Source organism: Rhinopithecus roxellana, chromosome 15 (genome assembly GCF_007565055.1).
Source record: "Rhinopithecus roxellana isolate Shanxi Qingling chromosome 15, ASM756505v1, whole genome shotgun sequence".
Lineage (NCBI taxonomy): Eukaryota > Metazoa > Chordata > Mammalia > Primates > Cercopithecidae > Rhinopithecus > Rhinopithecus roxellana.
In genome coordinates this window covers 19,643,158-19,670,600 of record NC_044563.1, presented here as the reverse complement: position 1 = coordinate 19,670,600, position 27,443 = coordinate 19,643,158, and the positions used below count along the sequence as shown (strand labels likewise).

Below are 27,443 nucleotides of genomic sequence, written 5' to 3'. Positions count from 1 at the left end.
AAGGCCACTTGTAAAGGCTTCAAATGTAAACTTTCAATCCTACCTCCACATGAGGTAAACATACAGTCACTGTACAGTATTTGTTAAAAGCATTGATTTACTAAACCTAGCATTAAAAATATACCTCAATTTTTGTAATACCATCTTGGCATTTTTCATTTTTAAATATATATAGTCAAAAAAATAGAATTTACTCAGGCTTCCCTCAAACTCTAAGAAGTAAGCTGTGGTTTAATAATATCTCTAATATGCCGATTTTATTCCTCCCCCACCTCCCATTTCATAATTTTCATCTCTTGCATTTATTCACTTAAAAATGTTTTAGCCGGGCGCATTGTCTCATGCCTGTAATCTCAGCACTTTGAGAGGCCGAGGTGGGCAGATCACCTGAGGTTGGTAGTTCAAGACCAGCCTGACCAACATGGAGAAACCCCATCTCTACTAAAAATACAGAACTAACCGGGCATGGTGGCACATGCCTGTAATCCCAGCTACTCAGGAGGCTGAAGCAGGAGAATCCCTTGAACCCAGGAGGTGGAGGTTGCGGTGGGCAGAGATTGCACCATTGCACTCCAGCCTGGGCAACAAGAGCAAAACTCTTGTTGAAAAAAAAAAAAAGATTTTATATAAACTCCATAAGGCTGTTAGAATAATTCAACGCTTCGTATTCACTTGTTTCATAAATAAGGAGCCAGCATGGGCTCATTATAATTTGAAATAAAAACATAACCTTAGTTTAGAATTTATAAACAATAGGATTAAAATGGAGAATGAGTATAGACTGTCATTCTCAAGAGAGATTAAGAAAAGAGTACATCTGAAATGAGATGTTTGTGGTTGTCACACCTAAACTAGGTGACTTTACAGTTTTTTCAGACTCAAGAGCCTACCATTGTTTAGCTTAAATTTCACACTTTTGGTTTCCGTTGGTAGTTGAATTAGGAAAAATTCTAAAATGACCCACAAGACACCCTCCCAGCCCCACAAAACCCTGCATAATCCCTGGGACTATGAAATTCATCATATTAATTTATAACCTGTTATTAGGTGATATTATATAGTACAGATGACTCTAAAATATGTGATTATCTGGGTGAGCCTGACCAATCACTTGAGCCCTTTAAAAGCAGAGGGTTTTCTCTAGCTGGTTGCAGAAAGGAGTCAGAGACTCAAAACACAAGACTTGAAGATGGAGGGGACCATGTGGCAAAAACATGTGGGCAGTCTCTAGAAGTTGAGGGTGGGTCTCAGCTGACAGTCAGCAAGGAAATTGGTCTTCATTTCTACAACTGCAGGAAACCTAAGTTAGCCAAGAACAAGAAGGAGCTTGGAAGCAGTTTTCTCCCCAGTGCCTCCAGATGAGAACTTAAGCTAGTCAACTCCTTGATTTCAGCCTTGTGACACCCTGAGTAGAGAACCCAGTCACATCATGTGGGACTTCTCATCTACAGATGAACGGATAAACCGTGAACAGATAAAACAGGTGTTGTTTTAAGCTACTGTTTATAGTAATTAGTTATGCAGCTATGGAAAATTAATGCCATCGTATAGACTTGCCATACGCTAGGTATATTAATGACAAATAGTGGATTTAAGTACTTTTGTGGTCACTTATTTGCCTGTTCTTGAGTCACTTACTTGTCTATGCTCAAGTCGGTTTCTAGGTACGTTAATGAAAAAAAGTGGATTTAAGTCCTCTTCTGGTCACTTACTTGCCTATGTTCTTGAGTCACTTACTTGTTTATGCTTAAGTCAGTTTCTTTTCTTTTTCCTTTTCTTTTCTTTTTTTTTTCCTTTTTTTCTTTCTTTCTTTCTTTTTTTTTTTTTTTTTTGAGAGAGAGTCTCGCTCTGCCGCTCAGGCTGGAGTGTAGTGGCTCTATCTCAGCTCACTGCAACCTCCGCCTCCCGGATTCAAGCAATTCTCCTGCCTCAGACTTCTGAGTAGCTGGGATTATAGGCGCCCACCACCACTCCGGGCTTGCTTATTTATTTATTTATTTATTCATTCATTCATTCATTCATTCATTCATTGAGACAGAGTCTGGCTCTGCCGCCTAGACTAGAGTGAAGTGGCAGGATCTCGGCTCACTGCAGCCTCCGCCTCCTGGGTTCAAGCGATTCTTCTGTCTCAGCCTTCCGAGTAGCTGGGACTACAGGCGTGTGCAACCACGTCCAGCTAATTTTTGTACTTTTAGAGACAGGATTTCCCCATATTGGCCAGGCTGGTTTCGAACTCCTGACCTCGTGATCTGCCCACCTTGGCCTCCCAAAGTGCTAGGATTACAGGCGTGAGCCATTGCGCCCTGCCCCGGACTGATTTTTGTATTTTGAGTAGAGATGGGGTTTCACCACACTGGCCAAGCTGGTCTTGAATCCTGACCTCAGGTGTTCCACCCTCCTCGGCCTCCCAAAGTGCTGGGATTACAGGCATGAGCCCCTGCACCTGGTCCCAGTGTGATACATATATATATATATATATATATATATATATATATATATATAAATATAATTATATATTATATATTATTAATATATATTGATATAATCAATATGATCTATGATATATAATATAGAAATAACATATAATATATACATATCCCAGGGTGTATGTGTGTATATATACATATATATACATATCCCAGTTTGATAGATATATATATATAAATTATAATATGTATGTGTGTGTGTGTGTGTGTGTGTCTAAAATTGCCCTAGCCCCTAATTGAATTAGAATCGCTGCAGATGGTGTCAAGGTATTATATGTGTTTTTAACTTGGCCAGTTGATTTTATGTGCAGGCTCGCTGTCTCTCATTCCTCAGTTCTCACAAAATGCCACTATCACATGTTAAGATCCATTTTTAAAAATTGCTTACTCGACCTCTGAACAGGCATGTCCTACAAGCATGTCTAAAAATGAACCTGTTGAGGTTGAACCTGTTAGGGTTGAGCGCTGTGGCTCACACCTGTAACCCAGCGCTTTGGAAGGTTGAGGTGGGAGAATTGCATGAGGCCAGGAGTTTGAGACCGTCCTGGGCAACATGGTGAGACCCTGTTTCTACAAAAAATAAAAAATTAGCCAAAAAATAAAAAATCAGCTACTAGAGAGGCTGAGGCAGGAGGACTGCTTGAGCCCAGGAGTTGGAGGGTGCAGTGAGCTATGATCATGCCACTACCCTCCAACCTAGGCAACCCAGTGAAACCCTGTCTCTAAATAAAAAATGAACCTAATTTTCCTTCTAAACTTGCTTATCTTACCACCATCTTCCATCTAGGTTTCCGAAGTCAGAAAGATAAGAATTCCTTCTTCCCTTTGCCCTCCATTTATGGGAAAGTCATGAAATGATTTCACTCTACTTCATCCTTTCTGGAATCCCTCCATTTCTCATCTTCGTATCCTCTCCAACCTCCTTTTTTTTCTTTTTTCTTTTTTTTTTTGAGAGGGAGTCTCGCTCTGTAGCCCATGCTGGAGTGCAGTGGCACCATCTCGGCTCCCTGCAACCTCTGCCTCCAGGGTTCAGGTGATTCTCTTGCCCCAGCCTCCCAAGTATCTGGGAATACAGGCACCTGCCACCATGCCTGGCTACTTTTTAAATATTTTTAGTAGAGATGGGGTTTTGCCATGTGGGCCAGGCTGGTCTGGAACTCCTGACTTCAGGTGATCCGCCCGCCTCAGCCTTCCGAAGTGCTGGGATTACAGGCATGAGCCCACCACACCCAGCCTCTCTCCAATCATTTTCCACTCTGCTTAAGAATGTTTCACTAGCTCTCTAGTTGAAAACAAAAACCCAGGCTCTTGGGCTGAATGTGGTGGCTCAGGCTTATATTCCCAGCACTTTGGGAGGCCGAGGCAGGCGGATCACCTGAGGTCAGGAGTTCGAGACCAGCCTGGCTAACATGGTGAAACCCTGTTTCTGCTAAAAATACAAAAAATTACCATGCCTGTAATCCCAGCTACTCGGGAGGCTGAGGCAGGAGAATTGCTTGAACCTGGAAGGGGCAGGTTGCAGCAAGCCTAGATCGCGCCACTGCACTCCAGCCTGGGAGCCTGAGTGACAGAGCCAGACTCCATCTCAAAATAAATAAACAAACAAATAAATAAATAAATAAGAAGCAAAGCAAAGAAAAAAACCCCAGGCTTTTTTCCCCCGCTTTAAATATAAACAGAGACCAGGGGCTCACCATGTTACCCAGGCTGATCTCGAACTCCTGGGCTCAACGGAGCCTCCTGCCTTGGCCTCTCAAAATGTTAGAATTGCAGGCAGGTGCTACATGGCTTCTCCATAGGGTATGTAAAGGCTTCCATAACTTGGGGCTAACCTTTCTCCGGTAGCATATCTCAGTGCTCTCTCTTTGACCCTAAACGCAAGCTATTCATGCAGTCATCTGAACTCAGAATGCTTTGCCCTTGCGTTTCATCTTCCTCCCTGCAGCATTTTTGACGTTGCCCTTCTCCTAATCCCTATGTAACCTGCAACTCTCAGCTCACATACATTCTCCTAGTTCTAGAAGTCTTCTCAGACATGTCTCTATCCCCTCCCTCCTAATTCACTAGAGAATAGTTGTCCCTACAGTGCTTTCACACCCCTTATAAAACTGGATTGCAATTGCCTGTTTATGCTCTTTCTTGCTATTTGTATCCCCAATGTATGTCACATAACAGGCTGGAGTAAATGTGGAATTAATAATTAATTTAAAAATCTCCTCAAAAAAAAAAAAAAAAAAAATTCAGCCAGGCGCGGTGGCTCAAGCCTGTAATCCCAGCACTTTGGGAGGCCGAGACGGGCGGATCACGAGGTCAGGAGATCGAGACCATCCTGGCTAATACGGTGAAACCCCGTCTCTACTAAAAAATACAAAAAACTAGCCGGGCGACGAGGCGGGCGCCTGTAGTCCCAGCTACTCGGGAGGCTGAGACAGGAGAATGGCGTGAACCCGGGAGGCGGAGCTTGCAGTGAGCTGAGAGCCGGCCACTGCACTCCAGCCTGGGAGGCAGAGCAAGACTCCGTCTCAAAAAAAAAAAATAATAATAAATAAAAATAAAAAAAATAAAAATCTCTAGGCATATCTCAGGACCAACTCATTCTTTAGCAATCTCTTTTTTTTTTTTTTTTTTTTTTTTTTTTTTTTTTTTTGAGACGGAGTCTCGCTCTGTCGCCCAGGCTGGAGTGCAGTGGCCGGATCTCAGCTCACCGCAAGCTCCGCCTCCCGGGTCCACTCCATTCTCCTGCCTCAGCCTCCCGAGTAGCTGGGACTACAGGCGCCGCCATCTCGCCCGGCTAATTTTTTGTATTTTTTTTTAAGTGGAGACGGGGTTTCACTGTGTTAGCCAGGATGGTCTCGACCTCCTGACCTTGTGATCCGCCCGCCTCGGCCTCCCAAAGTGCTGGGATTACAGGCTTGAGCCACCGCGCCCGGCCGAGACCTCCATCTTAAACAGTAAAAATAATAAAGGATTCAATGAGGGATCGTTAAATGTTTCAGCTACATTTGATTGTCCCTAATGCAGGACATTGTATGCCATGGTAGTATTCAAGATTGCAGGATGCAGCTCTCACAAATGTCAGGGGTCTACTGCAGTGGTTCCTTAGCTTGCCAGAAAAAAAAAACCTTCGCTGAAACTTAGTATCAAATCCAGCCAATGGGAATCAGGCAAATGACTTGAACTTAGGTGGCCTTCCTAAGAACCAGGCTAGAAAATCATCCCTGACATCAGAGCCAACTTTGTAGACATGAGGGCCTTGATCAATCAAGGAGCCTGTAGGCTGAATTGCAGGGATGCTCCTTTCTTCATGTAGAGCCTTAAAAGAAATGGTGCTGCTGGGCACGGTGGCTCACGCCTGTAATCCCAGCACTTTGGGAGGCTGAGGCGGGTGAATCACAAGGTCAGGAGTTCGAGACCAGCCTGGCCAACATGGTGACATGCCATCTCTACTAAAAATACAAAAAATTAGCTGGGCGTGGTGGCGGGTGCCTGTAATCCCAGCTACTCAGGAGGCTGAGGCAGGATAATCACTAGAACCTGGGAGGTGAAGGTTGCAGTGAGCTGAGATCACACCATCGTACTCCAGCCTGGGTGACAGTGCGAGACTCCATCTCAAAAAAAAAAAAAAAGGAAAAAGGAAAAAAAGGAAAAAAAGAAATGGTGCTATTGACATTAATTAGCTTCTGGAAATGGAAATGTGCATTTATGCATTATGTGATACAATCTAGGAGGAAAGTGCTTATCAGCTGCCTTCCAACCCAGAGTTTCTTCCAGAGCACAGGACTGTAGAGATCACAAACCCAACTCAGCTTTGAATTCCAACACTGTGACTAACTGACCAGCTACATGACCATGAGTGAATTTAAATTAGGTTTCCTTCATCTTCAAAATGATTGCAACATTTTCCTCTTAAAATTATTCATGCGTAAGCCAGAGCATGGTCAGAGTTCCTATTTCAGCACCCTGTACATGTAGGAAGATGCTCAGCAAATGTGAGGTCCCTCCCACGGGCAGGAATTGCGCTTGCTGTGATCTGAGCCCCCGCCAGGACCATAGGTTACTTTGCCTATCCGCTCCCTGAACCTGAACTTTCCAGTGAAAACTTGTACAAACATGTTCACTATCATTAGTTTTCTCAAAGGTCTTCAAATCAAAACTCAATTGCTTGTTTCAAAAACAGAATTTGAGGCCAAGTGCAGTGGCTCACACCTGTAATCCCAGCACTTTGGGAGGCAGAGGCTGGTGGATTGCTTGAACTCAGGAATTCAAGACCAGCCTGGGCAACATGGCAAAACCCTGTCTCTACTAAAAATTCAAAAATTATCTGGCTCTGGTGGCATGCACCTGTGGTCCCAGCTACTTGGGGAGCTGAGGTGGAAAGAATCACTTGAGCACAGGAGGCAGATGTTACAGTGAGCTGTCATGACACTGCCCTCCAGCCTGGGCGACAGAGTGAGACCCTGTCTCAAACAAAAAACAGAATTTGAATTCCTACATAAAACAGCCAACAATCTGAGAATCTAAATGGACAAGATAAATTCAATTTATAGGGAAAATTTTTATTTTTTTGAAGTGAAGCAGGCCCAATATCAAAAACACTAAAAACTATTCCCCTGTACCAAGGTGGGATGTTGACTGTCAATTGAAGCAGCAGGGGCTGTTAAAACGACTCCTCTGCTCACGGCCCTCCAGAGTGGTGGTGAACAGCTTTTCTTTCCATTTCTCATGAAGACCAGGGCTTCTGGGATCTCAGATTCTCGAGCAGAACAAATTACCATTGGACCAGTTCTCCTTCCCCTCCCCAGCACCACTTCCTGCCTAGCAGCAGAAGTGAATCAGACAAACAATATGACTTTAAAAAAATTATTTAATTTAGTAGTTTTTTTTTTGGAAAAAAGCAATAAGGCAAAAAAACTGAAAATATATATAGTTGTGTTTTGTTTTCATGTGACTTTATTCCACCTGAAAGATTCTAAACTTCTTCCATTAGCGGGAATCTGATTGGGGATCAAGCCAGAAATGTAGTGCAGATGGTGAAGGAAGGGGATAAAGCAGAGAAGTCCAATTTAGTTGGGGAATTCTCACTCTATCCAAAGCCCCAGATGAGGTCACTGCTTTTATGAGCCTCCTTGAAAGAAGCCTTGACATAACCCCTGGCTTATTTTGGGAATAAGGTTCTTAGGAGGAAATTCCCCAGCAGTCAAAGTCACTCCTCTCCCATGTTTATCACAACTAGGAAGGAAGGGATAAGGGAAGGAATAAAAGTACTACTTTACCCAGTAAAACCAATTTCCTCGCAGGGATGGCTTCCTTTGGAATGATATTTTCCCCCAGGACCCACGCTGGCTGAGGCTCAGCAGTTAAGGAACAAAACAAAAAATACTAACAAAAAGCATACAAGGAAGGCACCTCAATTTGTGATCCTCAACCAAGGGTGGGTTGCACAGGGATATTTCTCAACAAGACAACGAAAACAAATACAGAACAAACAGAGAAGGAAGCCAGGGCCCCACAGGAGCAATTATCTGATCCACCCCACACGACAGTGCTTTAAGCCCCACATACTAGGAAGAAAGTTCTTTTGGGGTTTAAGCCCATGTGCCGGACAGAGCAGAATTAAACTGGAAGTTGCCCTCCGGACTTTCTACCCATACTCTTCCTAAAAAGAGAAAGAAAAGAGGCAGGAAAGAGGTTAGGATTTCATTTTCAAGAGTCAGCTAATTAGGAGAGCAGAGTTTAGACAGCAGTAGGCACCCCATGATACAAACCATGGACAAAGTCCCTGTTTAGTAACTGCCAGACATGATCCTACTCAGGTTTTGAATCTCTCTGCCCATAAAAAATGGAGAGCAGAGGAGTGCCATCCACATCAACACGTGTCCGAGAGAGAGTCTCAGGGAGACAAGGGATATCAAAAAACAAGATTCTTAATGGGAAGAAAATCAAACCAAAAAATTAGATTTTTCTCTACATATATATAATATACAGATATTTAACACATTATTCCAGAGGTGGCTCCAGTCCTTGGGGCTTGAGAGATGGTGAAAACTTTTGTTTCAGATTAACTTCTCCTCTCAAATTCTGAAGTATATCAGAATGGGACAGGCAATGTTTTGCTCCACACTGGGGCAAAGACCCAAAATGGTACTGTGCCAGGAGAAAGAAGAGAAGCCAGAAAGACAATGAAGGATGGCACTGAGGGGGGCTGGGAAAGCAAAAGTGACTAGTAGTCTTTTCCCATCCTGCCTGTGTTCTCAGAAGTTCTCCGCCAGAGAAAGTCCATAAAACCCCTTTGTGAGGAGAATGCACCCCTCTTACCAACCACCAAAGTGGTCTCCAGTTGCTACTAAAGATGATGGAGAACAACAGAGGGGTGTTCGATGCAAGTAAAAACAGAAACTTCCAAGAATGTAACTCTGAATATTCCAGCCCTATACAACAATCTCTCTCACAGGTGTTCCAATATCGCAGTTATCTCCGCGTGGACACTCCATTAAACCGACCCCATGTGTGAACACATTTGATGATGTTATACCTAAGCTCCACTGCAACCATTCACGATGCCTCCATTGGTTAAGTCTTACATGTTTCTTTTTAAGGGAACTTCTAAATTCGGTTCTTGCTTTGAACAGCACCAAAATGCCCCTGAATCATAATCTTACGCAGATCTTGGCTGAGCAGGATACTACAAGGGGAGGGTAAGTGACATCATCTTAAACGGGGGCAGAGGGAGAAAGAAGAGCCCAGAATACTTGACTTTGTGGATGTGGAATACACTAACCTTCAGCCACTAAACCTCTCCCTTACAGACCTAGTATCTCATATGTCGATTTCAGTTTCAATCAGCTAAGGCAACCAGCCAATCACCACCACTGATGTCTCCTTCTGGTGATTGATTTGGAAAAAATGATTGGTCAAGAGAGACAAACTTGAGGAAAGCACTTGGCAAGAGAGTCACAACTGCTAGCTTTCCCACACATCCTCTGTCCTCTTCTCCATTAGATGCTCCTCTTTTTTGTTACTGCCATTTCAGAAAATGTCCGGGCATGAGCTCCAGTCCTGTTTTTCTTTACACTCCCAGTATTCTCCCCTATAAATATGGGTTAACTCCTTGGTAACAGGGTCCTTCTTCCGCTCAAACCACAGTGCCTTATAGGGATCATATGGTGTGCCTAAAAGGAAAAGAGAGGAAAGAAAAAAATTAGTGCTGGCATTCTCTATGCATCAAGAAAGAAGAGTAGAAGGGAAGTTCATTACCATCCTCTGTGGCTTTCATAGCTTCTGCTTCTCTCTTCTTTCTGGAAAGTCTTTGTTTTTCCTCCAGGCGCTGCTTCTCCGCATTTGCTTCATCCCAGCGCCCATTTTCCATCAGTCTCTGGTCAGGTCGTAACCGGCTGTCTGTGGGGGCAGTGCCACTTTCCCAAGCATTGAGAGTCAGAGCAAGCTCTGAGAAGTAATACATGTTTTCTGCATTCTTCCTAAAAGTAGAAGATAAGAAAAAGAAATGGTAATCCCAGAGCCCAGACCCTATTTAAGGAGCAACAACAACTAAGTACACTGCCAAGGCCACATCACCAAGGCTGTTCTACAAAAACAGGGTCTGTGAAAAGGATCTAGGACCATGTCACGTTGCCCTAACTAAAGGAGAGATCACTCCCCATCTCCTCCCCGGCATCACTCAGTTCCACAGTCTTCTGGTGTTGTGTGGCGCCCAGCTGAAATTATCTACATTCAATAGAAAGAAGGAAACATTCTACTGAATGAAAATTCCTCACTCCTGTTTCCTTAGTTTTCTTTTTAACCTCTCTCTGGGATAATCTTGGCTATCACTACAAATTGACTTTATTAGATTTGATGACAGGAAATAAGTGACCTCCATCTTGTTTCCAAAGTCCTGCACATTGTCTCAGGGATCGTTCTTTTCTGCTAGGCTTTTTTCTCTTTTTATTATTTATTTAGACAGTCTCACTCTGTCACCTAGGCTGCAGTGCAGTGGCATGATCTCAGCTCACTGCAACCTCACACTTCTGGGCTCAAGTCATCCTCATGCCTCAGCCTCTCAAGTAGCTGGGATTATGGGTGCGCACCATCATATGTAGCTAATTTCTGTATTTTTAGTAGAGACAGTGTTTCGCCATATTGGCCAGGCTGGTCTTGAACTCCTAATCACAAGGGATTCACCTGCCCTGGCCTCCCAAAGTGCTGGGATTACAGGTGTGAGCCACCGCACCTGGCTGCTGATGGGCCTTTAGGCTAAACTGTTAACAGGTGGTAGGCACCTTCCTCCTCTAGCCACTTTTGAACAGTTTTGCTCTAAACAGTAGAAAAATATCCTTCTGAATCACAATCCAAAGGACCACAGCACAAAGTATTTTTTGTCAGATGTAGTTTGGTTTGAAATAAGCATATCCTGCAAGTCAAATCACACAATGACAACCTTCTATTAATCTCTCCAAAGGTCTCAATTTCCCTTGCTCAATTCCTCACATAATTAAGTGAGAGGGCAGGCAGAAATGCCTTCGATATTGCTCCACAGTCAAGGGCAAAGTGGTATCTGGGCAGCATGTATACTGATACTCACGGTAAAGGATTCCTTTTCCACAGCATGACCCTGCTATCCTCTGCTTCATGGCCTCTCTGTCGAGCATCACCCCCATTTTCCCCAATGACTGGCTGTACTTTGAAACATTCCATTTTCTCATCCCATGTCCCCAGAAGGGCAAAGTGGACTTTTCCTGATGGATCTGTCACTTCCCCTGTCACCTGCAAGGGTGGAGAACAGGGCTTGGCTATATAGAATTCATTGTGAATTAGCTTACCTGACTATACTGGAAGTCCTAGGATAAATACTGGTTAGATCCTGTTATAACAAACACCAGGGAGTCATCCAAATTATTATTATTATTAGAGATGGGATCTTGCTCTACTGCCCAGGCTGGAGTACACTGATGCAATCATAGCTCACTGTGGCCTCCAACTCTAGGGCTCAAGTGATCTCTCACCTCAGCCACTCGACTAGCTAGGACTACAGGCATGTGCCACCACATCTGGCTAATTCTTTAATTTTTTTTTTAGAAAAAGGGTCTTGCTATGTTGCCCAGGCAGGTCTTGAACTCCTTGGCTCAAGCAATCCTCTTATTTCTGCCTCCCAAAGTGTTAGGATTATAGGCATGAGCCACCATGCCTGGCCTCAAATTATTTTGTTGTATTTTTTTTCTGCTACTTGAAATAACTGAGCCATGACTTGGGGATTTCATTACCATTTTTTGTCATATGGGGATTTTTGGTAAACTTTTTATTTTTATTTTATACTCTTTGTTATTTTAAAATGTACAATTATTTTTGACTGCAGTCACCCTGTTGTGCCAGCAAATACTAGACTTTATTCTATTTTTTTGTACCCATTAACTATCCCCACTTCCTCCTTGCTCTCTGTCCCCTCCCCTCATTACCCTTCCCAGGGAGTTTTGTATCAAAGATACATGCAGAAAAAGCATCTGACTGGTACTCAGAATTATATTTTCTTCTCTCCAGAAATTCATAGGGACCCATAAACAGATTGAAATCCCCAGCTATTCTTCAGTCTCCCACAGAAACTCATGACACAAATCATTATGGTGGTATCACACAACTCCCCATTAAACTTCTCAAACTTCTCAGGGATCAAATCCCTTCTTCCTGAAATCTTTTATTAGTCCTTCCTCTGTGCTTTCCCATTTACTTTCTCTTTTTCTCTTTTCTTCTTCTTCTTTTTTTTGAGATGGCGTTTCTCTCTTTTGCCCAGGCTGGAGGGCAATGGTGTGATAGGCTCACTGCAACCTCCACCTCACCGGTTCAAGCAATTCTCCCGCTTCAGCCTCCCAAGTGGCTGGGATTTCAGGCATGTGCCACCATGCCCGGCTAATTTTGTATTTTTTGTAGAGATAGGGTTTCTCCATGCTGGTCAGGCTGGTTTTGAACTCCTGACCTCAGGTGATCCGCCTGCCTCGGCTGTGTTTCCCATTTTCAATTTCTCATTGCTCTTGACACTTTCACTTCCTCACTTATTGTCATTCCCAGAAAAGAGAAGGAATTGTTTTAGTAATACGATATAGTATTTCTTGCTGACTTTCTCCTTCACCTCTACCTTTTTTTTCTTTTTCTTTTCCTTTTTTTTTTTTTTGAGACAGAGTCTTACTCTGTCGCCCAGGCTGGAGTGTAATGGTGCGAGACTCACTGCAGCCTCTGCCTCCCAGGTTCAAGTGATACTCCTGCCTCAGCCTCCCGAGTAGCTGGGATACAGGCACGTGCCACCACACCCAGCTAATTTTTGTATTTTTAGTAGAGACAAGGTTTCACCATGTTGGCCAGGCTGGACTCAAATTCTTGACCTCACGCGATCTGCCCGCCTCAGCCTCCCAAAGTGCTGGGATTACAGCTGTGAGCCACCGTGCCCAGCCTTTCACCTGTACTTTTTTTGAATCACTATATGTACACATACACTATATATAATGTACACACCCCCCACACCTCCCCACGTGTATATACATCCCAGTCCTAAAGGAGTATGCTTTCTAAGAGATGCATGCTAAGTGATGTAATTTAAACTCCCCTTACCTTTCTTGCTACATCCCGAGAGAAGTAGCTATAAGGAACGAATTTAAGATTACACTTGTCTCCTGTCTTGTGATTCACAATATCAATTTCACCAGACTGTAAAATGAAAAAATTCAGTTTTATTAAGACTGGATAAATTCAATGTCTGCCAAATCCATGGTTCATAATTCTTTACTTTTCAATCTTACATTCTAGTAATCCCTTGTTTAAGATTCCGATTTTAGCTAGCCTTGGGCATGCTATAGAATCCCTATGTAACCTTGCTTTTCCAGGGTGAGATCAAGACCAAGTGACCACGTGTTTTGAATTGTATCTCACATGTTAGATGGCATGATTTGACCTTCAGCACATATACTGAAATTCACATGATAATTTACCTTTCCAAACCAATCCCTCACTAGTACCCTTCATGAACTCTTCTGCTTAAATCAAAATACTCTACTCACAATTTCAAATTACATATGGTGGGTCTTTCTATACTTGACTCATTTCATTTTCCCTCTTTTCTTCTTTTTTTTTAAAAAAATTTTTTGTAGAGACAAGGTCTCACTATGTTGCCCAGGCTAGTCTCAAACTCCTGTGCTTAAGTGATCCTCCCAGTTTGGCCTCCCAAGATGTTGGGATTACAGGCATGAGCCAACATGCCGGGCCCATTTTCCCTTCCTTTCAATCTTCTGAATCCCAAACCACACTTTAAGATTCAGCTTAATTCCCATATCTACTGTGAGGCCTTTCCTGACTGCTCAGAAGACAGTATTCCCTCTTTTCTAAATTTACTGCAACCATTGTCTTAAGAGCAAACTGACAATTAATCAGATACTATCGTAGGGCATCTTTTATATTAGTGTATGTTGCTGCATACTTTCCAACCTACACATTGGTCATATATCTCTAATGATATAATAACTTCTTGAGGGACATCTCATCAGACTTTGTATCCCCAGGACCTAGCATACTGCCTGGCAATAAATATTTGATGAATAATGAAAGAATTAAGAGTTGGGGCCACGTTTGTTTTCTCTCCCTGTCGTAGCACCCAACACAGTCCTAGCAGAATAGTCACTGATGAATGTTATAATTTGGTCCTTTATAAACAATAATTTGTGGTACAGAAACTTGGGGAGGTAGAGGTAGGGTTACTGCCTGAGAGAAATTCCTTAGGAGAAACTGATGAATCGGTAGGAACATTCTGGGACCAGTTCACATGTCCTAAATACTGCAGAAATATATCTAAAGAGGTATTCTTTTAAACTTCACACGCACTTTAGGTACCTTTCCTCACCTGATCTATCCACAACTTGCCCACAATAATGTTGTGTACAGTTGTGGTAACTTTCTTCCAAGTGTAGTGGTGCCCAGTTGCATGGAAAATACAATGAATGGTACCTGGAAGCAGAAAGAGGTATCCAAATTAAGCCAAATGTCAGAAAAATAGCATCATGCAGCCTCAAAACAGTAATGGATTAATTTCTTTCTATTGATATTTATTACTTTTAGAAATAAAACAATAAAAATGACTTATACTTTCTTAAATGCTGGAAGTATTGACTGAATTTTTCTCACTTGACTTTTAACAATCTATGAATAAAACATAACTACATGATGACAAACCCTGGCAACTGATATACCTCAGCCAGGGCGCTGTGTTCTATAACACAACCGCAAAATTCACAGAAACAAGTCAAATGTGCCCCAACATGCATCGTGGAAGTAATTGCATTATGGAAGGAGCACACATTGGTAGTCTGTACTGGGACCGGGCTCTATTGTTAGTTACTAGCTGTGTGACCTTAAACAAACCACTTATTTAAGGCCCCTTAATTGTAAAAATGGAATAGTGGATAGAGCTGGGGCTTTGAAATCAGACAGAACTGGATTAAATCCTGGCTCTAGTCCTCATTAGATGTATGACCCTCTGTTATATAATGAAGAATAAAACCCTTATAATTTCCCAAGTGACAGGAGTATCTCTGTTATTTATGGTGGACCTTGACAATTTATACTAATGAGGTGACTCATGGTGGGCCCCAGAGAGCTAATGCTAATAACTTAGGATGAGAACAAGCCAGGCTCCACCATGTGATTAGAGACAGGGTTTTGAGTCACCTGATACTGGGTTAACTTCCTGACCTCCGGTGATGAAAGAGGATCTGGATATTGAATTAAATCCTGCAATCAAACCTAAATAATGAAGCCCTACTAAAATCTCTGGACACCAAAGCTCAGTGGAGTTTCCTGGTTGATGAATATATCAGTGTGCCAAGAGGGTGATGTGCTCTGATTCCATGGTGACAGGACACAAAGTTCTGTGTTCAGGACCCTCCCAGACCTCACCCTATGGGTCCCTTCGTTTGGCTGGCCCTGATTTGTACCCTGAATAATAAAACGGTAATGATAACTAGAGCACTTTCCTGAGTTCTGAGTCATTCTAATGAATTATCAAACCTGAGGTAGTTGTGGGAACTCCTGAACTTACAGCCAGTTATCAGAAGTGCAGGTGGCCTAGGGCCTCCAACTTGTTGCTGGCATCTGAAGCAAGGGCAATCTTGTTGGGTACTATGCCCTTAACTTAGGGAATCCGCGGGAACTCTGGGTGGTTAGTGTCAGAATTGCATTACAGTATTGCACTATGAATGTTTCAAGGGCCTTGGTTTTATCATCTGTAAACTCGGGATAATCCGTCCTATTGTGCAGTAAATGTCTGTTTATTTGCCTAATAAAATGCTTGAAACATATAGCTGACTCCTGTTCCTATGAGTCAATCTCCAATGAATAACAAAATCAGTGGTTTCACAGGATAGATAACTGAGGGTTCAAAATAATCAAAAATTTAAAAAGATAGTTAATAATAGTCAATTCCAGGCCAGGTGGGATGGCTCACCTCTATAATCCCAGCACTTTGGAAGGCCAAAGTGGGCAGATCACTTGACGTCAGGTGTTCAAGACCAGCCTGGCCAACATGGTGAAACCCCATCTCTACTAAAAATACAAAAAATTAGCTGGGTGTGGTGGTGTGTGCCTGTAATCCCAGCTACTCGGGAGGCTGAGGGTGGGAGAATCACTTGAACCCAGGAGGCAAAGGTTGCAGTGAGCCAAGATCACATCACTGCACTCCAGCCTGGACGACAGAGTGAGTCACTGTCTCAAAAATAAAAAATAAAAATATGGGAGGCTGAGGCAGGAGAATGGCGTGAACCCAGGAGGCGGAGCTTGCAGTGAGCCGAGACCGCGCCACTGCACTCCAGCCTGGGCAACAGAGTGAGACTCCATCTCAAAAAATAAAATAAAATAAATAAAATAAAATAAAATAAAATAAAATTAAAAAGTCGATTCCAGTAAAAGTATAACCCTAAGTTCTCTCTGTAACCACTAATAAAAATAACTCACCAGTTGTGGTTTAGACATGTTTCTTATACAAAAAATTAAAGTAGCCCTGCCTTGGCAGATAAGGATAACAACAATGAAGGCTATGACATTAATGATAATAACAGCAACTCACTGAGAACACTTGCTGTGTACTAGGCGCCGTGCTATTGCCTCCTCATGCATTATTTCATTTAATCTTCACAAACACATTCGAAATATTTGCTCCACCTAAACATATTCTAAATCTCTGGGTTTCTTTTTCTTTTGTTTTCCAGATGGAGTTTTGCTTTGTCACCCAGACTGGAGTGCAGTGGTGCAGTCTCAGCTCACTGCAACCTCCACCTTCCGGGTTCAAACAATCCTGCCTCAGCCTCCCGAGTGGCTGGAGTTACAGGAGCCCACCACCACGCCCAGCTAATTTTTGTATTTTTAGTAGAGACAGGGTTTCACCATATTGGCCAGGCTGGTCTCAAACTACTGAACTCGTGATCCGCCCACCTCGGCCTCCCAAAGAGCTGGGATTACAGGCGTGAGCCACCACACACACAATGTTTTTTTTTTTTTTTTTTTTTTTTTTTTTGAGACAGGATCTTGCTTTGTCACCCAGACTGGAATGCAATGGTGCAATCATAGTTCACTGCAACCTTGACCTCCTGGGCTCAAGCGATCCTCCCTCCTCAGTCTCCCAAGTAGCTGGGACTACAGGCATATGCCACAACGCCCAGCTAAAGTTTTTCATTTTTTGTAGAGACAGGGTCCCACTATGTTGCCTAAACTGGTCTTGAGCTTCTGGGCTCAGGCGATCCTCCCACCTCAGCCTCCCAAAATACTAGGATTACAGGCACGATCCACTGCACCCGGCCTAAATCTCTTAACCAACACCTCCTCCTCTACCATCTCATTCTATGAGGCCAGCATTCCCTGACACTAAAGAACTCAAGTCAACAATGGGCAAAGGAGGCTGGGTATGGCGGCTCACGCCTGTAATCCCCGCACTTTGGGAGGTGGAGGTGGGTGGATCACGAGGTCAGGAGATCGAGACCACGGTGAAACCCCATCTCCACTAAAAGTACAAAAAATTAGCGGGGCATGGTGGTGGGTTGCCTGTAGTTCCAGCTACTCAGGAGGCTGAGGCAGGAGAATGGCATGAACGCAGGAGGCGGAACTTGCAGTGAGCCGAGATGGCGCCACTGCACTCCAGCCTGGGCGACAGAGCGAGACTCCATCTCAAAAAAAAAAAAAAAAAAAAAAAAAAAAATTATTTTGTAATGTATATAGAGTTCCCATTTTACAAGATTAAGAGTTTTGGAGATGGAGGGTGGTGATGGTTGCACAACATTATGTATGTAATACCACTGACCACTACACTTAAGAATTGGTAAGGTGCTAAATTTTATGTTACGTGTATTTTACAATTAAAAAATTAGAGACCAGGCACAGTGGCTCATGCCTGTAATCCAGCACTCTGGGAGGCCGAAGCAGGTGGATCACTTGAGGTGAGTAGTTCAAGACCAGCCAGGCCAACATGGTGAAATCCCATCTCTACTAAAAATACAAGTTAGCCAGTTGTGGTGGTGCACGCCTGTAGTCCCAGCTAGTCAGAAGGCTGAGGCAGGATAATCAGTTGAACCCAGGAGCGGGAGGTTGCAGTGAACCAAGATCATACCACTGCACTCCAGTCTGGGAGACAGAGCAAGACTCTGTCTGAAAAAAATAAAGTAAGTAATAAAAATAAAAAATATGAAATAAAAAAACTGGAAAAAGGACAAGAAAAATAAGTCATAGAGGCCAGAAGGCAATGGGATGATATAAGCAAAATGCTGAAAGGAAAAGACTGTCAAAGCAATCATTCTTTTTTTTTTTTTTGTAGAGATGGGGGTCTCCCTATGTTGCCCAGGCTGCTATCAGACTCTTGGGCCCAAGTGATCCTCCTGCCTTGGCCTCCCAAAGTGCTGGGATTACAGGCGTGAGCCACTGCATCTGGGCCAAGAGTCTTAATTAAATCTATCTTTTTGGTCGGGCATGGTGGTGCCTCATGCCTGTAATCCCAGCATTTTGGGGGGCCAAGGCAGGTGGATCACTTGAGATCAGAAGTTCGAGACCAACCAGCCTGGCCAACATTGTGGAACCCAGTTTCTACTAAAAATACAAAAATTAGCTGGGTATGGTGGTGGACAGCTGTAATCCCAGCTACTTGGGAGGCTGAGGCAGGAGAATCGCCTGAGCCTGGGAGGCGGAGGTTGCAACAAGCAGAGATTGCACCACTGCACTCCAGCCTGGGCGACACAGTGAGCCTTTGTCTCAAAAAAAAAAAAGAGAAAAAAAAATCCATAAATAAAAATAAATGCACCTTTTTAAACTTCAAGCATATCAGCGAATTTCTATATCCTAGAACTTGATGAAGAAATTCTTATTTGCACTGGGCATGGTAGCTCACGGCTGTAATCCCAGCACTTTGGGAGGCCGAGGTGGGTAGATCATGAGGTCAGGAGTTTGAGACCAGCCTGGCCAACATGGGCCATCTCTACCAAAAATACAAAAATTAGCCGGGCACGGTGGTGGGCACCTGTAATTCCAGCTACTCAGGAGGCTGAGGCAGGAGAATCGCTTGAACCCAGTGAGGTTGCAGTGAGCCAAGACTGCGCCATTGCACTCTAGCCTGGGTGACACAGCAAGACTCAGTCTCAAAAAAAAAAAAAAAAAAAAGAAATTCATATTTGCCCCTTACAATAGCCTTATTTGGAAACTTCAGTTATGTTTTCCAGAAGCATTCTTTTTTCCAAATGTCAAGGGTTCTAATCTTTTTAGCCTATTTTATAGGGAAACTCAAACTCATTGCCACTGCCTCCAAGTATCTTTAGGCACTTTCATTGGTCTGTATTAGATTTTCTTCAGTCCTGGCTGACTTTTTCACAGTGGAGTTAACAGAACCATAATTTTGTACAAAGTTGTCCTGCTACCAAATAACCTTAAAACTGTCTTATCTTGTCAGACCTCCGTGAGAATATTGGGCTGATGTCTTCAGTGTCCTTTTTGCACTGTAATTGTAACTGACGGCTTGTAGTCTCTCCTTTTCAGTACAGCCTAGTGATAAAGACAGTGGTCCCTGAAGCCAGATTGCCTCAACTCAGATCCCATACTAGCTGATTAAGCTGACCCTGACAACCTAACCTATCTATACCTAGTTTTCTTTGTTTAAAAAATGGCAATAAAGGTGTCTATCTCATGGAATTATTGTTGGGCCTGAATGAATTAATACATATAAAGCACTACTATCAATGGCTGACCCATAATGAACACTCAACAAATGCTACTTCAATTATTAACATGAAAGTTTGAACTACTTTTCCCGAGATGCATTACTTTATGCTGAACACACCGGAGCAGTGTATTAAACTGCCAGTCATCCATCTGTTCACTCACTCACAACCTTGTCCATAAATTTTTCTTTAGTTATATCTACTGGTTTAACAATAATTTTCTCTCTGAGAACTGAGTGCCATGGCAAATGTAAAAATTTCACTGCATGATTCGCCTTCCAAGCCATTGAGCCTAAAAGTGTTAAATACAGCCATCCCCAGGGCAGGTATCTAGAAATTCCATTCTTTAGATTTCTATATTCAGCTTCCTATCACAAAGTCAATCCTTTCTTCAATCTCCCCATGAAGACCGGGATTTTTGTTTTGTTCACTTACACTTTCCAAACACTGAGAACCATGCCCGCCCCATGGCAGGTACTCAGTTAAGCAGCTGATATGCGGAGGAATTTAACAGGATCCTGGTGATCCAAATCTTAAATAACCATAGGAATGTAAATACTATCAAATTGTTTTCTTTTTAATTAATTTTGTTTTCCTATTTAATTAATTTATTTTTAAAATGAAGTTTCTCTAGGATAAGAGAAATGTTTTAACATTAAAAAATTAGATCCTTAACAAATTACTAAAACTTAGAAAAAAAATTAGATCCACCATCTATACCATGTTCATGTATTCATTCCTCAAAGAAATCTAGATTAGTCAAATTATAGAGAAAATGTACAATATTTCATTAGTTAAGTTTATTGTTATCTTTTAGATGAATCCTCTTCCCTTGGTATTCGTGAGGGATTGGTTACAGAACACCCTGCAGATACCACAATTTGGTCAAGTCACTCATATAAAATGGTGCAGAGTATCTGCATGTAACCTACACATATCCTCTCCCTCGTATACTTAGATTCCTTATAATACATAATACAATATAAATGCTACATAAATAGGTTTTTTTTGGTCTTTTTTTGTATCATTATTTTTTATTATTTCTTTCCCACCAGTATTTTTTCTTTTTTCATTTTTTTTTTTTTTTTGAGACGGAGTCTCGCTCTGTCACCCAGGCTGCAGTGCAGTGGCCAGATCTCAGCTCACTGCAAGCTCTGCCTCCCGGGTTTATGCCATTCTCCTGCCTCAGCCTCCCGAGTAGCTGGGACTACAGGGGCCCACCACCTCACCTGGCTACTTTTTTGTAGTTTTTAGTAGAGATGGGGTTTCACCGTGTTAGCCAGGATGGTCTTGATCTCCTGACCTTGTGATCCGCCCATCTTGGCCTCCCAAAGTGCTGGGATTACAGGCTTTTTTTTTTTTTTTCCCTGAGAGGGAGTTCTGCTCTTGTCACCCAGGCTAGAGTGAAATGGCACAATCTCAGCTTACTGCAACCTCCGCCTCCTGGGTTCAAGCAATTCTCCTGCCTCAGCCTCTCGAGTAGCTGGGATTACAGGCACCCGACACCACACCTGGCTAATTTTTGTATTTTTAGTAGAGACGGGGTTTCACCATGTTGGCCAGACTGGCCTTGAACTCCTAACCTCAGGTGATCCGCCTGCCTTGGCCTCCCAAAGTGCTGGGATTACAGGCATGAGCCACCACGCCTGGCCCCCAGTACTCTCAGTATCCATGAATGCAGAATACCCAGGTATGGACAGCTGACTGTACCTAACCATCCATGGAATGAAATATAATTCATCCCTTTAGAGATCCTCAAGGGGCCTCTGAAACTCTTCTCTATGGCAAAACGTCACATTGCAATATGGCCACTGACACCCTAATTCTGCAAATAAGATGGTAACATCCCAGGCATTTACTACTCTTAAGCTAATACTTCTGAAATTGTTAGCTGCAAAGACAATTAAGCATGTAGAAGCTTTTTAAAGTTCCTTGGTAAAGATCAAGACTGATGTATCACTTAGTCTCCTTTTTCATTTAGGGATCTTCTGCATATTAACCATGAAATTAGAAGGAACACTGCAATTTCTTTTCTCCCTTTACATATGTTACAAAACATTTATGAATTTTTTTCTGGCTAATTTCTAGTTTGCACTATGTTTGCTGCATTTGTGTTTCTGAGCAAAGGTGAATTCATTAAAGAAGCAGTCTATATTGCAATACTTAAGAATTGTAGCTATGCTTCGTGAAAGACTAGAACCTGGAAATGGAAAGCCACCAGCAGCTTAGGGAGTCATGGTCAGCTCTGTCTCTTGGGAGCTACTTGGTTTCTCTAATTGCTTTATGCTTTGATCTCTTTCTGTAGAGCAGCTTTTACTCTTCAGTACACACTTGGCCAAACACGGTTTAAGAAAGCATTGAGAAGTTCAAGAAAGCATTGAGAAGCTCTACTACACTTTTTTAATAATTGGATTTCTTCTAAGGTATAGGATCTCTAACATTGTATATTAGGATTCCATTCCCAGGACTGATTCTGACACAAAATTAACTTGTAATCCAATAAGAGTTTTTGTTTTTTGGGGGTTTTTTTCTTTCTTTCTTTGTTTTTGAGATAGAGTTTCATTCTGTAGCCCAGACTGGAGTGCAATAGCGCAATCTCGGCTCACTGCAACCTCTGCCTCCGGGTTTAAGCAATTCTTGTGCCTCAGCCTCCGAGTAGCTGAGACAACAGCCGTGTACCACCACAGCTAATTTTTTTGTATTCTTAGTAAAGAGGGGGTTTCACCATGTTGCCCAGGCTGGTCCAGAGCTCAGACAATCTGCCCACCTTGGCCTCCCAAAGTGCTAGGATTACAGGTGTGAGCCACTGTGCCCAGCCCCAAGTAAGATCTTTTTAAAATAAAGTTTCACTGACTTAGAATTCAGCCATTACATAATTGATACCCAACCCATCAGGTAGAGGAAGAGAAAAGGGAGGAAGGAGAGGAGAAAGCGGAGGGATTAAGCTGAGAAACCTAACCTTGCAATCATGAGTTCTGATTTACAGAGAGAACCTGATTGCTAGATAAAGGAGAAAAACACCACCAGTTAAGAGACAGAATTTTTTTTTTTTTTTTTTTTTTTTGGAGACGGAGTCTCGCTCTGTCACCCAGGCTGGAGTGCTGTGGCCGGATCTCAGCTCACTGCAAGCTCCGCCTCCCGGGTTCACGCCATTCTCCTGCCTCAGCCTCCCGGGTAGCTGGGACTACAGGCGCCGCCACGTCGCCCGGCTAGTTTTTTTTTTTTGTAGTTTTTAGTAGAGACGGGGTTTCACCCTGTTAGCCAGGATGGTCTCGATCTCCTGACCTCATGATCCGCCCGTCTCGGCCTCCCAAAGTGCTGGGATTACAGGCTTGAGCCACCGTGCCCGGCCAGAGACAGAATTTTTTAAAAAAATGCATGCTAGATTTTGTGTTCTAAATAGTGCTTAGGTGAGATGCATTAAATATAGCTAAGAGGATAAACAATTTAGGACTAGATGGGTCCTTAAAGAGTTTCTAGCCTCCACACTCATTTGATAGCTGAAAAGTTAAATACCTGCCCAAAGCCAGTCAGTGAGGGTCAGTGCCTGAATCAGACCTCCTGTCTCCTGACTCTTGAGCCAGTGTCCTCCTCCATCGTGCCAGAAAACCTTTCATTCCAGGAGCATTAATTCTGACAAAGATGGGAACCTTACCGAGTGGCATAATGGAGAGGTATTTGCCTCGAAACTTGCTGGTGATTTTGATTTCCTGACGCAATGTCCAGCCATTTTTGGACTCAGCATGGTGCGCAGCAGCAGGGGGATGATGACTCACCTTGAAGAAATCAGGTTCAAATTAAGAAGGCGGAAAGGAGAAGAAAAAGATACTGCCTATAAATTGGTGAGAAACACCCAAAATTCACACTTGATGTTTTTACACCCACAACAGTAGGTGAATCCCAGAACCTCCAGTGTCTCCAATGCTGAAGTTCTGAAGAAAAAAATAAAAGCTGGGATGACAGGGACTAGAATTTCTGCAAACATTAAGACCCAGGGGATTAACCAAAAAATTATCTCTTTCTTCAGAAAGGAAATGCGTTATGGTCCTGAGGCTCCTTTACCTGCTCACAGAGTGATCGGTACCCATTCTCCTCTAATCGGTCCAACTCAAAGGTCTCTCCAAGCAGTGGGTTGAATGGCTTACTGGTGCGGAAGACAGTAGTGGAGTAGGAGGACACGGTGAAAGCTGCAACATAACAGAGCTGTTCTAGAGAATTCTCACATTTTGCAGCTCGGTCTAACAGCTCATGGTATTCCAGATCTTCAGTAAGGCGCTGAAGCATGGACAAGGGCTCATTAAAGTTTACCTGTAAGGAAAAGAACAGTTAAAAAAACTCTGCCTACCCATCTATATGAGACAGTTTTATTTTGCAGTTGAGGAAATAAATCACTGGGGAAAGAGGGCTTTGCTCAGTAGAACAGCTCTAATATTTAATCCGCAAACAACCCATTCTCCTTGTCAACTGTTCATGTCTGTGAGTGGCAGAAATCACTGTTTTCATTTTACTAACTGTAAGCTCTTTGAGATGGGAACCATGCCTCTTCTGTTGAGCACTACATATCCAAGATCCATCAGTGCCTGGCCCACAGAAGACCATCATCAAATAAGTGTTGGATAAGTTTTTTTTGTTTTTGTTTTTTTTGAGACGGAGTCTCACTTTGTTGCCCAGGCTGGAGTGCAGTGGTGCGATCTCCACTCACTACAAGCTCCGCCTCCCGGGTTCACGCCATTCTCCTGCCTCCGCCTCCCGAGTAGCTGGGACTACAGGCGCCCGCCACCTCGCCCGGTTAATTTTTGTATTTTCAGTAGAGCAGGGTTTCACCACGTTAGCCAGGGTGGCCTTGATCTCCCGACCTCGTGATCCGCCTGTCTCGGCCTCCCAAAGTGCTGGGATTACAGGCATGAGCCACCGCGCCCGGCCTGGATAAGTTTTTAAAAAAAGAAATGTAATGTATTTTAGCACAAGTATACCCAGAGAGGAAGTCAGGTATTTAAAATTCTTGGAGAATGAAAGAAACAGTAGTAAATTATAAGTACAGCTGTATCCTGACTAGTTATAAAAGTTAGCTTCCATCCTGGACAAAACAATTGCTAAGACTCAGTTCAGTTCTGCATCAGGCCAGGATTCTGACTTCTCCTCTGAGGCTGGATAATTGTGTTTCTGGGAGTGAAGTGCTCATGATGGGGGTTGAAAGGGGGCTGTGCATGCTCTTACTTTTCTAATTTTGAAGCCAGCTTAAGGCAACCAAGTACTGGATAAAGCAAGCATGTGTGTGTATATGTCCATGAAGCAGGGGTTGGGGGCTTCTGTTGCGGGAGATGTTCATTCATTCATTTATTCACTTACTCATTCCACAAATATTTATTGAGTACCCATGTGTGCCAGACCCTATGCTACCCGCTGGGTACAGAGAAGTGAACAAGAGAAGCTGACTTTTTTGGGGAGTGGAGGGGTAGGGAGTGAGAAACACTGTTAATGCTCCCCACCCATCTACTCCCCAAAAAACTCAGCTTCTAAATTAACTCTTTGAAATTTTAAAGGATTTTACTATGTAAAAATTCACTATAAAACAAGTCGGGTTCCCAAGTTAGTCCATAAAGCTTATTTAATTAACAACATAGATGAACAAGTCTAAATATTATTAGCCTGAGTTCTAAGTCTAGAGAAGAAAAGAAGAAAGAAAAAAATTCCTTTTTTAGTGAACGGTTCTGGCCTTAAGCAACACTTTAGTTAAACAAACAGAAAAAACACAACACTTTTCTTTCTGATGTTCCACCTCTTTCAGCATTTTTGTTCACCCTCCTACTCACCAACCTCTGAGCTACATATTACCCTAATACTTGCTATCCCCCCTCAATTGTGAAATTAATATCGTATAATTTTTAACTATAAAAAACTCTGAAAACAAAGTATCAAGGAAAAAATTTTCTTGAAATGAGATCACCACCATTAACATTTTCAGTTTGTTTCTATACATTCATACACTTTTTAAAAGTAATAAACTTGGCCACGCGTGGTGGCTCATGCTTACAATCCTAGCACTTTGGGAGGCTGAGGCGAGTGGATTGCTTGAGCTCAGCAGTTTGAGACCAGCCTGGGAAACATGGCAAAACCCCATCTCTATAAAAAAATACAAAAATTAGCAAGGTGTGGTGGTGTGCACCTGTAGTCCCAGTTAATTGGGAGGCTGAGGTGGGATGATGGCTTGAGCCCAGGAGGCAGAGGTTGCAGTGAGTCAAGACCATGCCGCTGCACTCCAGCCTGCGTAACAGAGTGAGACCCTGTCTCAAAAAAATAATAAAATAATAAATAAATTAAATTAAATTCATAAACTACAGCCTGCTTTTTCTCTGAGAAATATCCCAAATGTTTCTCTGTGAACATTTTCCAGTGAACACAGAGCCACAGGACCAACAACACTCATCCTTTGAGAAATAGGACCTACCAAAACAGTGTGCCATACTCCTGAGCCCTCTTCCCCACACTGACAGACAAGCAGTATGAGGACACGAACACACACTGAGGGGTGGTGGGTTGAGAAAGCCCTAATCCTCAATTCTTTTTAAAGAGGGCACTTATTAACTACACCCAACAAAATCTCTCAGTGGCAGAATTTCAGGCAACATAAAGTAACATTTCCATACATTTTGAGGAAAACTGGGGACAGGCAGTGTACTCCACTGGTGGTACTAGACATACCAGCAGTGCATGGGACTAGAATCAGCACATTTTTATCACTGCTTCTCACACACACACAGCCTTGCCCATCAACAACCAGTTTCTCCAAAAGTGCCAAGCTTCTTATAATAGTCATTTTATTACTCAAAAGCCAAGCAGGGAAACAAATGAGTCTGAGTATTTAAAGGGGAAGGAAGGATTTACACAGTTGATGAAAAATTGGGCAGCTAAAAAAAGACAACCCAGAGATTAGCAGCAGCAGGAAGCTATAACCATTGGTAGGGTGGAGAGATGGGGAGAAGTAGCAGTATTACTACAGCTCAGAGGTGGAGGTCCAAGAGAGGAGGATCAGGAGAATGTAAAACATCAAGGCAGGGGAGGCCTGTCCAGTGAAAGCCAGAGCACCACTCAAGAGGGCATAGAGGGAGAGACTTCCCATAGCCATAACCTCCTACTGGTATCTTGCATTAGTGAAGCCCAGCCAGAATCCAGTAGCCACGGAAGCCTGAAAAAACACCTCCTAGAAGGATTAGTTTTCCTGTGTCACAGCCCAGAGTAGGGGAAGGGTGAAGACTTGATCTGTGGGCAAAACAGTTACAGGATTATACATTCCTAAAGGCAGTATCAACAAGGAACTAATGGTAAAGGAGGAGAGAGAAGTCACCTAGACCCAGAAGCTATTTCTTTTTTTTTTTTTTTTTTTTTTTTTTTTGAGAGAGAGTCTCACTCTGTCGCCCAGGCTGGAGTGCAGTGGCACGATCTCGGCTCACTGCAACCTCCGTCTCCCAGATTCAAACAATTCTCCTGCCTCAGCCTCCCGAGTAGCTAAGATTACAGGCATGCGCCAGCATGCCCGGCTAATTTTTATATTTTTGGTAGAGATGGGGTTTCACCATGATGGCCAGGTTGGTCTCGAACTCCTGACCTCAAGTGATCTGCCTGCCTCAGCCTCCCAAAGTGCTGGGAATACAGGTGTGGGCCACCACGCATGGCACCAGAAGCTTTTTTTCTCTTTTTTTTCTTTTCTGAGACAGAGTCTCACTCTGTCGCCCAGGCT

The 27,443-nt window shown here is 43.0% G+C and overlaps 1 protein-coding gene across 1 annotated transcript in view; it reads right to left on the bottom strand.

The window, feature by feature from the left end:
• Positions 1-7,332: 7,332 nt before the first annotated feature.
• Positions 7,333-27,443, bottom strand: part of LOC115893597 (oxysterol-binding protein 1-like) — a 34,257-nt gene continuing 14,146 nt past the window's right edge. Inside the window, exons 7-13 of the mRNA XM_030918294.1 lie at positions 23,768-24,013; positions 23,361-23,481; positions 14,362-14,465; positions 13,080-13,175; positions 11,065-11,246; positions 9,741-9,961; positions 7,333-9,655 (exon numbers count right to left, since the gene is read on the bottom strand). Of these exons, the coding sequence (XP_030774154.1) occupies positions 9,513-9,655; positions 9,741-9,961; positions 11,065-11,246; positions 13,080-13,175; positions 14,362-14,465; positions 23,361-23,481; positions 23,768-24,013 (1,113 nt within the window). The 3' untranslated portion in view covers positions 7,333-9,512. The remainder of the gene's footprint in view (positions 9,656-9,740; positions 9,962-11,064; positions 11,247-13,079; positions 13,176-14,361; positions 14,466-23,360; positions 23,482-23,767; positions 24,014-27,443) is intronic.